Source organism: Argiope bruennichi, chromosome 8, assembly GCF_947563725.1.
Source record: "Argiope bruennichi chromosome 8, qqArgBrue1.1, whole genome shotgun sequence".
In the NCBI taxonomy this organism is placed as follows: Eukaryota; Metazoa; Arthropoda; class Arachnida; order Araneae; family Araneidae; genus Argiope; species Argiope bruennichi.
Window position 1 is genome coordinate 59,861,547 of NC_079158.1, and position 22,051 is coordinate 59,883,597.

At 28.6% G+C, this 22,051-nt stretch overlaps 1 protein-coding gene across 1 annotated transcript in view; it reads right to left on the reverse strand.

Moving 5' to 3' along the window:
* Window positions 1-17,519, reverse strand: part of LOC129981027 (DNA-binding protein D-ETS-4-like) — a 31,241-nt gene extending 13,722 nt beyond the window's left edge. The window contains exons 1-2 of the mRNA XM_056091632.1: window positions 17,265-17,519; window positions 9,115-9,607 (exon numbers count right to left, since the gene is read on the reverse strand). Of these exons, the coding sequence (XP_055947607.1) occupies window positions 9,115-9,607; window positions 17,265-17,297 (526 nt within the window). The 5' untranslated portion in view covers window positions 17,298-17,519. The remainder of the gene's footprint in view (window positions 1-9,114; window positions 9,608-17,264) is intronic.
* Between the last annotated feature and the right edge of the window lie 4,532 nt (window positions 17,520-22,051).

The following is a 22,051-nucleotide window of genomic DNA, read 5'->3' on the forward strand; positions in this document are numbered from 1 at the left end:
CAGGAGATAAGCAACACTTGTTGTGGGGGAAAACTTCGATAAAAATAAAATTAAAAAAAATGGCTAAAAGGGCGCCGGAAACTTAAATCTTTTGTATATCATTCTGACGGTGGCAAATTATCACGTTATATTTCAAAACATGCACGCTATTAAGTAGACTTTGTCCAGTTTCCTGCCAAATGCACGTGATATTATTCTGAGCGGAAAAGAAAATTAACGGTTCCAGTAGTTTTCCTGATTTTATATTAAGTCTTTTTTATATATTTTTATTTTATAAAATGTCTTGAATTAGAGCGTAAAATAGGATTTTTAATCCAAGTATAGTTAAATATTAAATTTTAAAAAATCATATAAACTCCTTCTTTCTTCTTTTATTAAAATTTTTTTTTACAGAAAATGATGCATAGAATAGTTTATAACAGGAAAATAAATAATTCAAATAATTTATTGCAGCAGACAATGTCAACCATGAAATGAAAAAAAAAAAAAAAAAAAAAAAAAAAAAATGTACATCTCAGCAGGAATTTAGATAACTTGAACAATTAATAATCATAATTCAAAAAACATTATCTTAAAAATTTCTTTCATTGTAAAATAGTGATAAAGATGGTGCTTAGAAGTTTATTATTAACTGTTCTCTGTCACCCTTTTATCTCTGACTTGATTTAGCTGATAAAAGACAAATGATTCATGGGATTTCAGTATGACTAGACTAAAAAGCCTCTGCTTGCAAAAAAAAAAAAAAAAATCTATTTTAAAGTTTTTATTAAAGGCAGTATTTAGAATAAAATTTCTTAATCATCTACAGATTCATATTTAATTAGTTTAACTTCATTTGAAATTCTTAATTTAGCGAAAAATTCTCATTTTTTTTATCTAGAAATAATCGTTTGCTTTTTTATTTCATAATCTTTTGCAGTTTTTTTCCCTTTCCAATACAATGCATTCAAAGAAATTTTGCTCATTATCTAATAACGCAAAATATTTCACAAGAACAAATAAACTTTCATCAATTAAACCTTGGCATTTTATTACGGATGTTTGAAGAAATACGTAAGCCAATTTACACCAACAGAAAGTCTTAATTCTTCCTCTTGACATCATTTTACTTCCGATTTGCTTATAAGACGTCAGTGGTCATTAAATTTCACAGTCACTGATAATTTATGAAATAAGAAGCAAAACAAAAGAAAAAAAAATTATTCCTAACTTCCGTTGTAATTCGTAGTATGGGGGGGGGGGTGCAACTTCCCTTTTGGCCGATGCAGCTGCTGCTGTGTACGTCGGACCATGGCGTGATTAAGTCAACCACAGTCATGCCTTATTTCCTGCCCATTTGCTTGGACGATTTTGAAAGATTCTATTTATGCGAGAATAATTTTTTTCCCCTCCATCTCAAAAAAAAAAAAAAAAAAAAAAAAAAAAATGTCTGACAGCAAAAATGGTGAATGCATAGTTATGATCCATAAACCAAAAGAGATTAAATTTGGAATAATTGATTAATTCTCAAGTAATTCCCAAACTGAATTTTAAGTAGTAGTAAGCTAGAATATTCTTTCTTCTATCATTTTCGATAACAATTTAAAGTTGATTAATATTCAAGCGAAATAACTTGTGTAGCATTTCATATAAATAGCAGATAAGCAATATTCTTTGATTTATCATTAAAGAATACTATAAGGAATATGTTGAATATTCACGTTGGTCAAAAAACATCTATCCATACATAAATAAATAAATAATAAAAATAAAAAAATCCCTCTTGGCAAACTGGAAGGCAAAGATAGATTCCTTCATATCCAGGTTAATATTTGGCAACAAAAATTGTTGATGTTAGAAACAGTGAAAAGTTAGTTAGAACAGTTCTATCTTCTATCTAAAAGTTAGAACAGTTCTATCTTCACAATTAAGAAAGTTACAGCGAAATGGTGAATGAACGTTGTAGCGAATAGTGTAAAATTTCAACACTCCATCATTTCCACCCCCTTTGAGCTAGATGGGCCATTTACGAACACCTCTGAGATTTTTACATTTCTAACAACATATTTCAAGCCAGCTAAAATCCAAACAAAATTACTCTAGTTATTCTGTTCTAAAGATAACAAGGACAAAGCGTTATACTTATATTGTCGTCGATAATTTCGTGCTTTAAACGTATAGAAATTTAATTTATATATATTAAGGTTCAGATAATGTGATGAAAAGGCTTAGAAAAAATAGTGATGGTGTATATAAAAAAGTGAGGATTAAAAGAAATGCCTGCGATTTGCAAAATTTGTCTCAGAAAAACAAAAGCTACCAGATAATTTTCAAGATAATATATTACAAAAATTGAAATTTTAAAATAAATCGTATTAATAAGGGCTTAAATAATAAAATTGTAAAACCCTTTCGTTGATTTAATAGCAGCAGAAGCAATATTTCCTCAAACCCATTGTGAAAAGGTAATTGTTCAAATAACTCCCCCCCCCCCCACACAAAAATAGAATATCAGTGACTCATTCTAGTAGGAACAGAATAATTCTTCCAATCAAAAAACGTTCTAAAGAATTCTTCATTAGTTGCATTTCCTTGCCTGAAGGAAAACATTTTCTATGTCTCGAGGGAATATTTTTAATATTCTTGACCTTTTGCGGTTAAAAGAAACTTTAAACTAAAAGTGGAAAATTATAATTAGCGAAAAACAAATGGCAAAAAGGCTTGCAAATAATTATCTATTGGTGCAGAATCTAAAAATACTGCTGTCAGTTATTTCACAGAGGAAATGAATTTTAAAAAGAAACAAATTGCTTCTTGGGTGGTTCGATTTAGGTCGCCCCGATGTTGAATCATGTCGATTTCTTCTTGTGGGCGAAATATTTCGAATTTTATATTCTGCGTCGCAACAGAAGCCATTGAATGGTCTCATTAAACGTGAGAAGAAAGCTACACCTTCACCTCAATGCTGTCCCATTGTCTTCCAAGACGCTCATCATACTTTCAAAGGATTCGGTTCCGGCATAATAAAGCGTGTCTCCTGCAATTATGTTGTTCATTTTAATCTTGAAGAAGAATTGTTATTTTAAGGCAAATTTGATGACTAATTCTGAAATGCTAGGGTTCAAGAATTACATTTTAAAGGTTAAAGAAATATTTTGAAACAGAATCAGGAAAATCTTGGAACAAATGTGTCAATTAATGAAGGAACAATAAGAATGTAGATAGAAGCTGTTCCGATGATTATTTTTCGTCAAATCTTTATGAATGAATAAGTTTTGATACAGGAAGCATGACATTTGGATTGTTTTAAATTTGACTGATTTGTTTTTTATACTCAGTTTAATAGAACCTTTCATAGTCTTGGCATTTATTAGAGTTATGCAATTTTAAACAAATAGAATTTGGAGTTAAGGAAATGAAATGCTTTTATTCGAATAAAATTATGCACAATCAAAATCTCAAAAACTAGAAGAATTGTTATTTTAAGGCAAGTTTGATGATTAATTCCGAAATGTTAGAGTTCAAGAATTACATTTTAAAGGTTAAAGAAATATTTTGCAACAGAATCAGGAAAATCTTGGAACAAATGTGTCAATTAATGAAGGAACAATAAGAATGTAGATAGAAGCTGTTCCGATGATTATTTTTCGTCAAATCTTTATGAATGAATAAGTTTTGATACAGGAAGCATGACATTTGGATTGTTTTAAATTTGACTGATTTGTTTTTTATACTCAGTTTAATAGAACCTTTCATAGTCTTGGCATTTATTAGAGTTATGCAATTTTAAACAAATAGAATTTGGAGTTAAGGAAATGAAATGCTTTTATTCGAATAAAATTATGCACAATCAAAATCTCAAAAACTAGAAGAATTGTTATTTTAAGGCAAGTTTGATGATTAATTCCGAAATGTTAGAGTTCAAGAATTACATTTTAAAGGTTAAAGAAATATTTTGCAACAGAATCAGGAAAATCTTGGAACAAATGTGTCAATTAATGAAGGAACAATAAGAATGTAGATAGAAGCTGTTCCGATGATTATTTTTCGTCAATTCTTTATGAATGAATAAGTTTTGATACAGGAAACATAACATTTGGATTGTTTTAAATTTGACTAATTTGTTTTTTATACTCAGTTTAATAGAACCTTTCATAATGTTGGCATTTATTAGAGTTATGCAATTTTAAACAAATAGAATTTGGAGTTAGGGAAATGAAATGCTTTTATTCGAATAAAATTATGCAAAATCAAAATCTCAAAAACTAGAAGAATTGTTATTTTAAGGCAAGTTTGATAATTAATTCCGAAATGTTAAGGTTCAAGAATTACATTTTAAAGGTTAAAGAAATATTTTACAACAGAATCAGGAAAATCTCGGAACAAATGTGTCAATTAATGAAGGAACAATAAGAATGTAGATAGAAGGATTTTTGGAATTATGATGAATATTTTTCGTCAAATCTTTATGAATGAATAAGTTTTGATACAGGAAACGTGGATTGTTTTAAATTTGACTAATTTGATTTTTATACTCATTTTAATAGAATCTTTCATAACCTTAATATTTATTAGAATCATGCAATTTTAAGCAAATAGAATTTGGAGATATGGAAATGAAATGCTTTTATGCGAATAAAATTATGCACAATTAAAACATTAAAAAAACTACATTCATGATTTTTTTATTAAATCCAATCTGCCAGTAAATTTTTATTGTAACTTTTTTGATTTCCAAATCTTTTGGTTCTTTCACAGTATCATTAATACCAAAGATAAGATGATCTGATTTGCAGTTGACAGCTTCATATTTCTCAAGCAATTTGTGTTACTTGAATTTAAAGTTCAGAATGCCCACAGAAAACATTCGAATAGCATCCATAGAATGCTTTTAATGTCTTGATGGTTTAAAGATTCTTTGAGATGAATACATAATGTAATAAAAGAATTATGAGTATTATTAAAGTCTCATCGTCATGAAACCGGCCGCCGCTATTCAAAAAATCAGTGCCAAAAGAAATATGTGCAAAAAATTTTAATGTGTGCTGATATTAAATGCCACTCCAGCAGTAAATGTCTTTTTCACAATTACAAATGGAAGGACATTCAGCACAATAATAGAATATCAAAGGCGTTATTTCTTTTGATCTATTTCTTTGTTAAAGAAAGAACACATGATTCACACCACTATTCATTTCACATATGGTGCCAAGAAAACATTTACCATTTTCCGAACTGACCTCACTTCGAAATGCATGGTTAGGGAGACACCGAAAAAATATAAGGTAAATAGAACCTCATAAATCCAAGCATGACGCATATGAAATTCATCTTCCTTTTCGCCTTTTCATATTTACTAAGCACTTACCAATCCGCACGCAATAAAACTCTTCCCCCCAAAAATGCCAGATTTGACCTACTAATAAAAATCGCGAAGACAAGCACCTCGAAGAAAGTCAACTCAACCGTAACAAGAAGCAAAAAACAAACAAACAAAGAAAGAAAAACCTTCAACCGAACAGTGCTATTGAACCTCGGAGATCTTCTATTGACAACGTTATGTCAAGCGTTACTTCGAACAGAATTCATAATCGACAAGAACTATTTCCTGCCGCGTGTGCTTTGTTAATCCGATTGGTTATTTATTGGGCAGTAGGCTATTAGACTGGGACAAACCCACGATACTGGAATGAATCTTAGGTCTGAATTCCACTTTTTCTTTATCGTTCTATTCCACGAACACCTAGGTGCTACGACCTACTTCTCTGGGGTAAAGGAAGGAAAAAGGTGGTTGTCGGAAATTCTTGAGAGCTTTATGCGTGGTTCGTGAAAAGATAGGAACTTATGATTTTTTTTTGTTGGCATCAAGTGTGAAATCGGGTTACCAATTGCGTCACTGGGAGGTGAAATACGTTGGGGGGCACAGTCAGGGAAAGAATGCTGTTTTTTGATGTTTTGATCAAAGAAGGAAAGTAGATCGTGGAAAAATCTAGAATGAAGTATTGCCCAAGTGATCAATTAAAGATGATACAGGTGTGTAATTGAGACACCTGTTGGAGGTTTGTGATGATTATCCCTTAATTTGTAAGTTAACAGGGGAAAAAAATGGGCATGTCCCAAGGTGGAAATTTGATTGCAAGAAGTAAGGAATAAAGCTTTTTCACGAACCAAAGACTTTACATTTTAACATAAGACATACTTTTCTTTTGGTATCACTGTAAGCATGCATCTTGGGCATTTTTAATTCGCAAGTTAAAAGGAAAATATTGATGAATGGTAGATCCATTTACGGAACTGAATTATAAAACACCGAAGAAATTAAAATGAGAGTTATAAATTAACAATGAACACTCTCTCTTTTTTATTATAGGGTCATGCCCTAGCCAAGCTTAGTTTTATTATTGTGAAATACCAATGTTTGATAACTAGTAAATGAAATCCATAAAAAGTAAGTTTAATAAAAAACAACAGTGATTCTGAATTTCTGAAAACTATTTAATCATATTCGATGGACATTAGGTATTTGAATATACAGCTATTAGTTCAACATTAAAAAAAAAAGATGTAGTTGAAATATTACTCATTGATTTACGTCAGTGGTTTAAAAACTGGAGCAAATGTAATTATGTTGGTAAATTTCAAAATCTTGGTGAAGAAATATTTTTCTGTTTCTTTTTTTTTTTTCTTTTGTTTAAATCCAAAGTTTGAGAGAAAAGTTTCAAGGCCGTCAAAATAGAATAATTTTGCATCAAATAGTAATGCAATTGATTTTTTTAAAAATGAAATAAAAAAAAAGACTTTAAACTGCATTATTAATTGATTATTAATCTAATACATAAACAGAAAAAAAAATGATGTAAATTTCATTTTTTTCGATATAAAATTAAAATTTATAAAGCCTTGCTATTAAATAAATTGGAAAATAAAACAAAAAAGAAAAATACTGGTTAATAAAATCAATTTATCAAAACTTTAAAATGAATGCCTCACTCAAACAATTTTGATTTAAAAAAAAACTGCAATGAATTACTGCATTAAATGACAAGTTTTTTAATATTTTTTTTTAAAGACGCATATGACTTTTCTTCATAACATTCCTTTTAATATTACATTTTTTCTAGGAATTTCTCAATATCATGTTTTCCAGTCTTTAAAATTCACTAGAAAAAGGAGTTTAAATTTTAATAATAAGTGTTTTCTATCTGCAGAACGTGTTATTAACGTGTCTATTTTAAAAGTATTTTAACTTTAAAATATCAAGTCTCAAAAATGTGTTTTGAGATCTGGATACTTTTTCTTTGTTTGCCGTACATCCAGCTTCGTTGAAAAAATTTTTCAAAATGTTAGGAATGTCATTTGAAGGACATGAAAAAGGACTATTAACTTTACAAATAGTTAAAGAAACAATCCAGCATAAGAAATGGTCACGGATTTTGTATTAGCCCCAATAATTGCCTCATATTATTCAATTCTATAAAAGAAGTAATTTGGCACCATGCATGATCGCATTTCTACCACGAAATACACGTAGAATTGCAAAAGATCCAAAAATGTAAAAACAAAAAGCTAAAAAATTCTGCAAATGAACGTCAAAATTGTTCTTTTAATCACTCTCGTTTTAATTTAACAGATAAGAATAGCAGGTATTTAGTAACAGCCACTGCAAAGGAGCCACAATCACAGTGATCGAGGGTCACTGCTCTCAAGTACAGATTTGTTGCAAATCGCCCACAACAAGGCAGCTTCTGTTTTACAAATAGGTCGTGCCAGAGCTTTCTTTTTTCGCCTTCTTTTCTTCTTTTTTTTATTTCTTTCCTAAAAGAACCACTTTTTTTCTTCTATAAGTTATCTGTTGATGTTCGTATCCAACCCAAAGCCAGGGTGGAACAGTGTTTTGAAAAGCGTTTTTTGACGCCGAAGTAACCGGATGTTTACTGCTGCCAAAACAAATTATAGAAATCTTGAGTGGTAGTTGCGAAATTCGGCGATGTCTTTGTTAATTTTAATTTTTATTCAAAAGTAGTTCTAGCGTCGGGAAAAGTTAATTTTGCCTCGAGCTTTTTTTGCATAGTTGAAAACGCGTTTTTCAGTTTACTTTTGGAAATTAACTTTTATGTAATGGAACGTGGAAGTTAAAAAGAAATCACATGACTAAAAGACTAAAAAGAAAAAAAATAATAAATAAATAAATAAATAAAAATAAACTTTCAAACATTTAAGATACGAGAATATGCACTTTCTTTGCATGTACCGAAATAATATTACTTATCTCAATAATGACATACATTATGAAGTATACATTATTGATATTTTTTTCCTGACAAAAATGTAATCGAATTTTCGAAAATGAAATTAATTGATATGAATTTTTAATTTATGATTTTACCAAACAGAATTGGTTCATTAGGAATTCTAAGAATATCTCATAAATCCATGAATCAAACAAATATCTTCAATATATCTGCAACAAGGAATTTTAGTAACAATTGTATAGATGTAAACGAAACAGAATTTGAAATTTAGAAGGGAAAGAAAAAGAACTAAAAAAGATGCTTATGCTAGTAATATCATTATCAATACTTTATGGAGGATTAAAATACAATTTAATTTTGGCAGGGGAAACCGAGTTCTATTTCTTTAAAAATATCCCCCGTTTTGTAAAAATTAGGCATTGCTTAAGAATTCATTAAATTACACCCTTTAAAGTTGCAAAAAATTTTCGGTGACTATTTCAAGAACAGTATGCTTAGAAAATGTTAAATTAAGAGTTTGTGACAAAATTTGCAAAAGGGGAATGTTCTCCAACAATTATATAAAAAAAACTGTAAATCTAAAATGCCTCAAATAAAATTTAATACAGTTTCGATCAATTGTCATCTTTGCATTTAGTGGTACATAATTTCATCGGTTTTTTCTCATCTGCGGACCTCTCTGTATCTCAAGGTCTTGATTTCTCTGTCATTGATATAAACCAGGATTTTGTTGGATCTGCTTGTTTTAAGACTAGTGCTTGGATTTTACGAGAACGTTCTTAAGGAAGTTCAAAAATATTTAACTGTATTTTTTGACAACATGAAGAAAAATTATGGCTGAAAGTGTCAAAATACAATGGAATACACTAAAAACAGTGCTTACCAGGGCTGATTCTCAACTGGTTACAAGCGCTGTGTATTTCTTGTGCAGCTTGCTCAACGGCTAAATTTCTCAACTGCTCCATTCTTTCAGTCAGTCCATCCTCCTCTTCTTCTCTCTTCACATTTAAGGTTGAATCCATAGCAGTGGTTGGGACAGGACCCATGCGCATCCCAGAGCATTGGTAATCTTCATCTATCTCCTGCTTAATCTGGACATAGGGTGGAGGCCCATTGTAGCATTTTCCAGGAGGGCTGTCATACAGCGTCGGACTTTCAGCTGCTGAGCACATCCCTGAAGATGGGGAAGGGATGTTCACATGGACAGAATTGTGGTAGACATTCATCTTCTGCATCGAATCCATCGATACAGGAGAATAGCCGTTGGTGGTATTCCTGAGAAGTGTGGTGTTGTCGCAGAGCCAGCTCTCGATGTCTGCCATGTATATGTTTTCGAGGGACAGCGGACTTCCAGGATTTGGAACTAACTGGGGCCTCTGGAAAAAAAGAAAATAAGGTTGTTGTTTTTTTCCGTTTTGAAATGGAAATAATTCTGGTAACACATATTACTTAAAATAGAAGGATGAGATTTAGATTTAAAACAACAACTTTTAACTTTAACTTTTTGAGACATTTTGCATTTCTGTTTGGCAAGGTTATGGATATGGAAAAAAGAAAGAAAGAACTGATTATGAGTTTTTAACATTAAAAAGAAATCTGGGGCAGTCGGTAAATTATCCGAAGAAGCTTAATCTGGCATAAGTAAAGTTACTGTAAATTTACAAAAAGAGAACATGAGTATGCTACTTAAGAAATACGACATTCTATCCGTTTTGTAGATTCGGAAACTAAAAACCACATAAAAGATAGAAAGAAAAAGAGGGGAGGGGGAAATGAATATCTAAAGAGACAGATCACCTTAAAATTCTTTGAAAACCATAACATTAAATTCATTAACAAAAGAAGGAATTTATTAGAATTTTAAGCTATTTTTTTGTGATACCTTTTGAATGATACTTTGTACCGAAGTGATACGAAAAGTTGCACGGAACTCGTGTTTTTTCCTATTGGAAATGAAGGTTAAATCAAGTATTTTTCAAGTGAGTTCAATTGCATTTCATAGTACTTACGTAAAAACTCATAAAACGAAGTCTAATGATAACAAAGTTTTGCGTCAAGAGGCTATCTAGTTATTGCAGATAAAGAAATGACGCGTAACACCTGCACCATAGATTATTTGCACTAGCTAATCAGATTTTTGTTGAAAAAAAAAAAACACCCAGCAGGGAAATGAAGTCTGAATGTGAAAGAACGCATTAAGTATTAAAAAAAATTCAATCAAATTTTTACACCATTAAACGTTTACAATTACTGAAAGGATTTTCAATGTATCAAACAATGAAATCAAATATTGATGAGAAAATTACATGCATTAAATGTTGAAAGAAAACACAGCAAACTTTTGCATCATGAAAGATTTGCGATTAATGAAAGGATTTTAGATGACCAAAAACTGAGCTAAATGTATCAAGAAATGAAATCAAATCTTGATTTGAAAAAACTGCATTAAATAGTGAAAGAAGGCCCAGCAAGCTTTTACACCATGAAATATTTGCGATTAATGAAAGGATTTTCAACGATCAAAATCAAAGCTTAACACAATAGTAATAACAGCAATCAAATAAAACCAGATGGTTGAAAATTATTACTAAAAATTCAAGCAATTATCAGACAAATTTGTGCACAGCCACAAAAGATTATCTGCATTTACCAATCAAATTTTAACAATTAAAACCAGATTTAAACGCAGCAATTAAATGCATTCTTGCAGGGATAAAATTGAGCAGGATTTTCAGTTTTGCAAAGCCCTTAAATATTAGTCGCCAATTGCGTTTTTAACGTTGGAACACAAAGGCAAACAGTAAAATCAAATTTGGCATGGCAAAAAAAAAAAAAAAAAAAAAAAAAAAAGCCAAACTTGAAATTAGGATTTGCAGAATAGTTCGGGCAAGTTTTTGCAATGCTGCAGCTCCCCTCTGAAAGAGGCACCATCCTATTACACAAACGTAAAGCGAGTTCTTGAGAAATCTTTAATTTTCTTATAATTGAGCTTCGCCGATCTCAAATACTTTCCTCCATTCTTCATCGAGCAGGTCTTTACCTGCCAGCAGCATCAGCATTGGAATCTTTCATACTTTATTTATTTCGTTATTTTTTTTCTTCGTATTTACCTGACCATAATAAAGTAGCTAGAAAATACCTTGACCCCGGTGCCCTTGAGATGGGCCGAGCTTTGCCCGGGATTCGAGCTGGCCCAGTAAGTCGAAACCGGCCCCGCCATAACACCTTGGAAAATACGCCTCGGGAGCTTAGGTAAATGCTAGCTTTATGCAGATTCTTTGTTTTTCATTTGGGTGGATTTTTTTTTGCTTTGTTTTATTTTTAATTCCTTCAACTTCGAACTTGTTTGGGCTGGCCTTGGAAGAAGAACGCATTCTTGGAGCAGCGAGGGTCTTCATCTTATCGCACTTGTTAAGGTTCTGCTTTTATTTTATTTTTCGTTTTACAGAAGACGCTTTTGTCTGAGCTTTTGATTTCATCTGGAAATGATGCAGGCAACAGTTGTGATACAGAGCTTTAAGCTATTTTAAATGTATAAATGGTGCAAATTTGGAATGCGACTAGTGAATAATGCATTTTCAATCATGTTGTTAATATAAATTTAGTATGAGAGTAATTTAATGAAGAATGTTAATTCTTTGTGTTGATTTAGAAAGAAAGTAGTTTAAAAACTAAAACGAAGTTTTCAGTCAAGTTATAAGTGCCAAGTTGGCATGAAAGTTGTTTCAACTAATAAAGAATTATCAATTGAACTTTTAGCCCGAATTTAAAATGCAAACACAAAAACACTAATAAGGAATTTTCAATTTTAAGTTGTTAGAACAAACTTAGAATGAAAGTAGTTAAAAGTAAGGAAGAATTTTTTGTTTCATTATTACTGCACATTTAAAATAAATGTAAACTTAAAGGGGATTTTCAACGAAGTTTTAGATGTTAACCTGGAATGAAATATTTTAGCTAATAAAGAATTTTCAAACAAATTATTGTTGCGAACTCAGAAAGAAATTTATATTAAATACAGAAATAATTAGACATTAATTGCATGATGTCATTGATGGCGTATGTATAAAAGAAGCAAAAAGACCGTTTTTTAAAATATAATTCTTATTAAAAGTTTAATGGCATGGATATGTGGAATAATGCTAAACAACACTATCTACAAAATCATCATTACGTGCTCTTGAAAAATGAAAAGATTCTGCAATATAAAATCTAATTTTGTTTTATTTAATAATTTAAATTGAATTCTAATAACAGAAGCAGCATTACATAGTCTGACATTTCGGAATCTTCCATTGTTTGAATAAATTATTCCAAAATTTTTTGTTAATGATTCATTAAGGACTTGACACTGATGAAAATGATGGCTGCAAATGAATCAAATTATAAGTTCATCCTGTATCATAGTCATTAATGATTAGGCAGTATGGTTTAAAGAAATTTATAATTAGATGTTATGATAGATCAAATTAGGATCAAAATCCATGAATAACGTTATCATATGCAGAAGAGGTGAAAACTTTTCAGATGATCTTTAGTAGATAACAATAGCATTGAATAATTTACCCTTCTAATTCTCTTCTAAGAAAATAAATAAGTAAAAATTTATAAAAACTTGTCTAAAACTTTTGATAGAAGTCTTTTATTGAAACTAACAGTAAACAATACAGCAACAATAAAAACTAGTAAGCTGGAGTGATTGCATAATGTCAGGAACAAGCGAAAGACTTTTAAAAAATATAATTTTAATTTTTTACCGACAGATTAGTCTGCAGTTCAACCTATCTGATTCAAACACGACAAATGATATTGATAAAAGTTTGGGTAGAAGCTATTTTTTTTTTTTCTTCAGTTATCGCTTTTGAAGTCGTTTTCACATTCCAAAAGGAATCAATACATCATCTATCAATATAAGGACAAATATTCTAAATCTAATAACCCTACCCTTACTTTCTACAAAATGTGAAATATCAAATTTGTCAAGTTTGATTCACCTTGATTAATAAGAAAGCTAAAAACCTCAAAAACATAAACACGAATAAATGTTTAAAAAAATTAATTTCTTTCAGATGATAAATAACTAATAAATAATTTTTTTAAAATAATAATAATAATAAAGAAAAACTAGTTTTATACAAAAAAAAAAGAAAGAAAAAAATATTATGATAAAAGAGTTTTCTCAAGCAAGAAAATTCAAAATTTTCAAGAACTTTGTATCAAAGTTATATCGAACGCAGAAACTATGAGAAAGCAGATCCAAGAGTCAATAATGCATAAAAGAGAAATACCTCCAGCTATTCTGAAATGAGACAGAACTCATTTTTTTCACGAATTTCAATCAGACTGTCTCATTTTTTTCTTCTTTTTTTTGCGTCTGGTGTAGCGATTTTGAACAAACAATGCTTCTGAGAAAACTTTTCTGAACTCTTTTCAGAGTAAAATTACGAAAAGGTCCACACCAATGCTTTCATTCTAATTTAATTATTTTTGAAATTTAGGGGTGTGTGAAAACTGTTCCGTTTTAATTTTAGACAAAATATTTAAAAAATAAAATAATTTTCTTCTTTTTCTTTTGAGATTGTAAGAAAAATAACTGCCCAATATATAATTTATATATCGTTTTATTTTATATCACTTATAATTAGAGATAAATATATGAAATTAAAAAAACAAACAACAAAGAGCACGTATTTATAAATTTGAGAAAATTATACTTTATAGAATTTAGTTTACAAACAAATGTATTTATTTTAAAATTAAGTTTGAATAATATAATGAATTAACAATAGTTTTTTTTAACATTGTTTAGAATTATTTATGAATAAAAGATAAAGAGTTTCAAAAATTCGTCTAGCATTCTAATATTTTCTTTTTATCGAAATTGTTATTACCTTTTATAGAACGATTTCAAACAAAATAATAATAATAAATAAATATTACTGTAAAATTGAATAAATCTAATATTAATAGAAATATTTTATCGCTATAAAATTATCATTTGTTCAAAAATAATTCGTTTGTAAGATTTATTTATTTGAAATTAATTTAGCTAAAAAATGTAGTATTAATGATACAAGGTATAAGAAAATTATCGTTTGCATAAAAAAAAAAAAAAACGATTTATTGCTTTCTGTTTAAAAATTAAGTGGCTTTATCTAAAAATAATGACAACACAACTTATATTTTGCATTATATATATGACGAAAAGATTTTATATTACACTTATTGCAGAAGTATTTTTTTAATGAATATGAACTAATTTAAAGTAACAGATACCTTCTTGAAACAAATTATTCAATTCAGGAAGGAAAACCTTCGATCGTTTCTCATTGTCAAAACTCCGCAGAAAGGTGAATGCTTGATTGGAAAACATAATTTACGTAATCGATGATTCAGAGAAAGGTCAAATCCTAACAATGATTCACTTTTAGAGATGTCATAATTTTTGATAGGCGAAATTAGCATTTCAAAAATATTAATTAAAATAAGAAAAGAATTATGGAAACTAAACTTTCACTGAATTATTTTCAATTAATTTTGTTAACTATTTCTATTTTTTTAACATTTTAGCCAAATGTATTTTTGTAGATGATTTTTTGTCATTTTTTAGTTACCAAGTGAGTTTTAATTTATCGCTTGCTAGTTAAGGTAAAGTCAAAATTTCCGAACAATGCACAATACAAAAAAGAATTGTTGTTTTTGCTTAAAAAAAAACTATTTGTATACACTATGAGTCTTAGCTAATTATTCTCAGAAATAGAGAGAATTTACTGAAAGTTTCGTTTAACTGAATTGAGTTGTCTTTCTTTTTTTTTTAGAATTTTAAATTAAGCATAGAAACAAATTCCTATTTTGAGGAAATATTATATAATAATACATGTGTTTTTTACTAAATTTCGAGTCAAAAATTAGAATAAATTTAATAAATTCATAAACATAATAGCAATTAAAATATGTTTTAATAGATCACTAGCTTAATCATAAAATTACAAGAGTGATTCAATTAAGAGATTCATCTAAAAGCTAAATGGTAAGATACTTGCTGAAGTAAGCGTAAAAAAATGAATCTCTTTTATCAATCGCCTATTTCATTGATGAAATGTATGTTTAAACGCATGGAAACATTTTTAAGGCAGAATTTCAGGGCTGCCAATGAAACAACAAAGAATAAACAAAATTAAAAGTTCTCAGCATTTTAAATTCACAAGTTACACATGCGTATAAAATAATATAAAAATGTAGCAATATAAAAGATTTCAAACTTTGAGAAGCCCAAAACTTTCATTTCTTAAAATTAATAGCAATTACATTATTTTAGTGACATTATTTCTGTAGACGTCTCGTAAAGCATTTTAGTTTATAATGTTGGCAACACATTAGAAAGAAAAATTTTGCAACTTTCTGAGCTATCAATATACATCACAAAGCTGCGCAATTTAACTTTTTTTAAAAATGAAAAAAATATTTTTAAATGCACAAAAAAAAAAAAAAAAAAAAAAAAACATTTTATCTGTCATTGCTAAAATCTGATTTAAAACTTTGCACAAATCGTTAACTAACAGAGGGTAATTTTCAACAAGAAGAAAAGAAAAAGAATCAAGTTTATGACTAGAATATCACCTTAGCAGCAGAAATACGGGCACTAAATTATCAATCTACATTTGAAATAAGTATTTTTAGAAATCCTTCTAGTATTCGAAATGGTCGATAAACTGACACAATAATAATGATCTCAAAATCCTGGGTCCTGCACAGATACCGGTATATCCAAATAACATCAAATTCAAGCATGAATTTAAAAAAAATTAAACTCAGGATATTAATGCAGTTGAATTATTATTTTTATTATACAGCACAGCTAAATACATTTCATTACAGACTATTTTTTCAAGTTCTAAGAAGTGTTTGAAAAGGGATTTTCTAAGATATGTGACAGTTGTCAGCAAAATTCGTTAATAGTTTTAAAGTTATACCTTACGGCTTTAAAGTGAACAGTTAAAATAATTTAATTACTTTTACAGATAGGTAAAATTAAACATTTCGTTGAAAAATCTACAAATCTGACTGACTTTTAATGTTCAAAAATACTACATTTCTTATGCTAAGTTCTGCACAAGGAATTAAGAATTTTTAAATATAACCACAATTTTAAACAAACATAATAAAACAAATGTAAAAAATAAATTTAATTTAATTAAAAACTGCATATATTTCATTAAAAGGTAAAGAAAAAAAATTACGCCAAATTACATGCATTTCATGAAAAGAAAAAAACCCAGTTAGAAGAACATTCAGTTCAAAATTTGTTACATAAGAAAAAAAAAAAAATCTCCGAAGCAATTATATATATTTCAATATAATACAGAGTAAACGCACAATAAAATTTCCAAGAACTAATTTTCTTGTTAAATTATTCAATGTGAAAAAAAGAAAAGGTGGCTTTCAGTTTAAAGAGTAATTTTCCACTCTTATGTAGTTAAATCCCATAAATTCATTTAAGTTAAAACACAAAACTTTGAATAAGAATAGCATAAATTGAGAAAAAAAAAAATTTAAAATGAGAGTAACTTAGGGAAAAGATGAAAAAAGAATCGTTTGCTAAATGATTTACTTTTGCACAGTTCATGTCAATCATGATTTAGGAGTAAAGAACAGTTTTCAAGAAATAAGAATGGTAGTATAAGAACGGACGATAAAGAAAAAAGGCAAAGAAATTTTGGACAGTTGCCATTTTAAAAATTTGAACTGAGTTGCAACTAAGCAAGCAATCACAAGGACGCGCTGGCCAAGCGAAAGCATCAGAAAAAAGAAAAAGAATAAAGATAATGATGATGAGGACCAAGTAGCCAAACAGCATTCCCAGAGTTGCTCCTTATAACAGCATCAATATATATCCATCAATAAATTGAAGTACATATATCATTAAAAATCGTTAGACATTCTTTCGACAAGACTTCCAATGTTTAATCCATAACGATAATCCATGCCTATGATCCTAAACTATTACTAAAATAATGGTTAAAAAATATTTACCGTTTCCACTTGTACAGAAGCAATCCTCTGCATGTTCTTCGTCCGCAGGTACTGAGGCAACTGAAGTTAACTTCGGTAAGTAGCAATACAACTTAGCCCAACTTGCGTGACGTCTACCGTGACGTCAAACCAGTCCCAAATGGGAATAATTTTTCCTACACCTCTTGCGCGCACGACGGCAGTGAGAGTTCAAGTGAGGAACACACACGAGTTGAGGTTCAAGTGTTGACTGTGTCGTACTTCTCCGATTTGGAACGTTGACAATCGGTGACTGAATGGTGCTCGACACAACAAAGCTAACGGGAAGAGTGTCTTCGAATGGGGTGGGCGTTTCTCTGAACTGATTGGTGGCAAGGTTCATCAGTGGTGTTCAATAGGTCACCGATAAGGTTTTCAGCCGTCCTACCTCCCCAAGAAAGCTGAGGGGGAATTGCTATTGGAAAGTTTTGCTCGCCTTATCAGTTCATTGGAGAACTAGTACATATGGTCCTAATCAATCCCCAGGCACGTGCGTCGGTGAAAAATACGATATAACAGTTATAGTTACACGTGAGGGGAAATGAAATTATGGTTTAGAGACTAGATAAGTTTATCAATAAGCTAGCGATTCTCAAATTCTTGATGAGGTCTAATCATTAAAGCTAAAATATAGAAATACACCTTTTACGAAGAAACGATAAAATGGTATTCTTAATTCAAGTACTTTTATGTAAAAAAAAACTATATATTAATTTCTAAATCATTAATAAGTTATTTATTAGTTGTTATTAATTTCTATTATTAAATAGTACAATTTACTAGTCGACGTAAAATTCGAAACTTAATGAATAAAATTATTAACATTGTCGAGTACAGCTACTAAATGTGATAAAGAAAATTTTTAAAAATTTAAAATCGTTGAAATTATTTAAAATAAGTATGAACTTATCTGAAGTTCTAAAAATGTAGTTCTTTAGAGATATATTAAAAATATACATATGATTAAAATTAAATTATTATTAAAAGTTTAAGTAAATATTTTAAAATAATATTAATTTATGTAATATAATTATAATATATTACTTTGCAATTTGAAATTGTATACCGAATCAAAATAATATTAAAGATTAAAAGATTTTTGATGTAATTTCATAATTTTTAAAATGATGTTTAAGATGATTTAATCTATCAGATAATTTAATAATTAAGAAATCAAATATTTTTACTCCAATAATGATGCGTAAATATATAATTTGTGAAAAAATTACAACGGAAAATTTATAAAAATATCTTGTCAAAAAATTCAAATATAATTGGGAGATAATTAAAGATGAATTTTAATGAAGTATTTACAGGAAGAAATACAAAAAGTAAAGGACATAATATAAATAAAAAGGGCATAATAAATGAAAATATAAAAAGTAAAGGGCATATTAATAGTTCAACAGCATTAGTTCCCTTGTTAACAACATCTAATATTAATTATTTGCGCAAATTATAAATTTATCTAATTTGAAAACAATAAGTTGCGTGAAGAGGGGGAAAAAAGCATAATTTTGTTAAATAGTTTTGAAAAATTATAGGGATTTTTATGACAACAGAAAAAGTTAGATTTTAAAAAATATGCTATGAAGCAAATGGGTAGATTTCATGCATTGTATAGTTTTGTTGCTTAAATAGAAATTGTAATATCCATTAACAATACAAGTGTAGACAAAACGATTCAATGCACATAAGGTGAAGAGCTTTAAGGTGAAAAATGGTGATTTTTAAACGATTTTTTTTAAATAAATTCTTTTGTATCATTCGCTTCCTCATATTCTAAATGCATACGACCGAGATCTGATGATCTTGTGTCCACTGATGCTTTGAACTGGAACACTTTTGTATATTTATACGAAACACTTCAATGAAAATTTTCAACTAAGAACTTCCAGAAAGAAGTTTGTAAAATAATTTTTTAAAAATTTGATTAAAATAAGCTTTTTCCATATTTTTGTGATCCGTAGAATCAACAATTCATGGATCCTAAATTATATTTTAAAAGAATAATCTTTAAAAAAAATGGAATAAAAAAAATTAACGAATGGTCTTATAATGTGTTGAAACATTTTTATAATTACAAAAATCAAGTGCCACAGCCAAAATAAATAAATAAATAAAAACCATATATTATTATCTACGTGCAAACGATTTTAAGCTAAGTTATTATTATTTCATTTTGAAATATGCAACAGAACAAAAGAATTTTTTATTCCAAATGAAAGAAGGAAAAAAAAAAAAAAAAAATATGTAGAAATACATTTTTTTTGTTCCAAATTGCTCCAGAATTAATTATTGTTTTGAGTTGGATCTCACACTCTCATGAAGCTGATTTGTTTCTGAAAATTGATTTATTACTTTTTCGAATTTTGAAGTTTTTCAACATCATCTCAATTTATTGAATGCGATTTGTGCCAAGTATAAATTCTTCTGATCTGGGGCATTTGATTAGAACGTCTGTTTCTTTATACATTTCACGACTTCTACTTCTTTTACTTCTTTTTCTTTTTTCTTTCCTTTCCCCCCTCCACCCCTCTCTTTTTTTTTTTTTTTTTTTTTTTTGTAAAAAAATGTTTTAGAATTTTGTGCTGAATAATTTAAGTTTTTTTGTAATTATAGTTGATAAACTATTGTATTATGAAATATGAAAACGTTCTGTGGAAACGGAAAATATAGAATTCGATTCCAATTCGAAATTTAAATTCAATGAAATCAAGGTGCCTAAATCCGACAGTATCTCCCAAATAAGTTTGGGGATACAGCAAATTTTCAATTATCTACCGTCTCCCCCTCCCTTTTTTTCATTAATATCAGAAACAATAAAAAAAGTGCATCAACTCCTGTTAAAATTTTACTAAAACAAACTCTAATTTTAAAAAAAAGAAACAGTAGTTCCGAATTTAAAAATGTAAAAATAATTTATTTCTTTTTGCAAAAATGTATACTAATAAACTACTAAATACATATATTCATATTTATTGAGTAATGTTTGTATTTATTACTCCTAAAATGAATAAAGAATGATCAAATACATTTTCATGCTAATTTGTGCCCTTTTATAGCCATTTTGAAGATTTTGGCAGAATTGAAGCACTCGTGATTGTTGCTCCACTTAATCGCGAATTTTAACCAATGTGTGACGATAAATATTACAATAATAACTAGGTTTAAGAATTAAGATTATTTAAATTTTATATCTAATAAATAAATTACCATTAATCAAACAAAGTTTATAAAGTTTATATATTTATTTGAATGTCAACTATAGAATATGTAAGTTAAACATCCTGTCTACTAAATGGACAAATCGTTTTCATGTGACTTCTATTTCATAATGAAAAGAAAATGCAGAAATAAACGAAAGACTACTTGCAAACGATTTTAAACTAAGTTGGATTACATCAATCAATAAGAGCGTTCTTAATGTTTTTGTTTGTTTGTTTTCGTTTGTTTTAGAATATGGCTATCTAAAGTGTGTATTTTGACTAGAAATGGAGTTGAGAACTCGAATTTTGATTTCTTAGAAAGTAGAAAAATTATAGAATGTCTCATTTTTCGTCAATAATGTATGAATATAATGAATAATATCATCTTGATTTGATACATTTCCTTAAAAATTCCATATAACCTTATTTATGCCAATTCATTATTATTTGCTTATTTTAATTTCAGCGACTGATTTTTTGCAAATTTTTGATCTTTATTTTCGTTTCTTCACGACTATTTTAAGGATTCACTTCTTGAGTTAAAAATCTCTGTATAGTTAAATAATTTGCAATGAAATTAAATTTAATAGTAATTCACAATTTAGTTTGCATTTATGATGAAATAACATTCTACGTTTAGAAATAAGTTGAGTCCAGAACTATTATAAAGTAGTATTATAAGCGATAAAAATAAATCGTCTGCCACTTTTATCGGATAATTTTCAACATGTTGTTAAGTCTATACCTTTTGCACATCTGCTGAAAACTTGCGAATGCTTATCGCCATATGTATCAAATGTATCGCCATATGTATCGTTTGGCTTCAAAGAGTAATTAATTGTTGATGGAAAGAATTCACATCCGGTGGGTAGTTAAAGATCAGCTCTTGAATCTATAAAGATTAATTCTTAGGCTGGTTTTCCAACAGAAGTAAGATGAATTTCCAAAATAATCCTTTAAATTAAAAAGATCAATATAATTTTCACTACAATAAAAATATTTACAAATATTCATATTTTTAAAAATTCGTCTGATGGATACACTAATTTTTAAGATTCATCTGATAGTACTTTATGATTCGCCTGCTTCATAAAGTTAAATAAATAAATGATAAATTTACATTGATTTAAGGGGAAAATTGAAAATTTTACTTGATGGTAAAATTCGATTTCGTATTTTTTTTTAAAACTAAAATTCAGAAACAGTTTTTATTTCTGTTTCTTCTGCTGACGGATAAATCGATTCTTGAACAGTTAATTCAGATGTACGTCCCTGTATAGTTTCTCTTGTCAATTATTATTATTTTTTACTTCCTTTAAGATGATAATATTTATTGGTTGGTACATATCTGTAAATCGAGTGGCCCCCTCAAATTAGAGTTATCAAATTTGGTACATAGTTACCTCTGGAGTGGTAGATGTTCACTAAAAAGGTGTTTTCTGATTTTTTTATTGGATTTTTCCTCTTATTAAAAATTAATTGAAATTTTATTAATTGTTATCAATAACTTCAAAATATATTAATGCATAAATTTTTTTTAAATTTTTAAATATTTTTTTC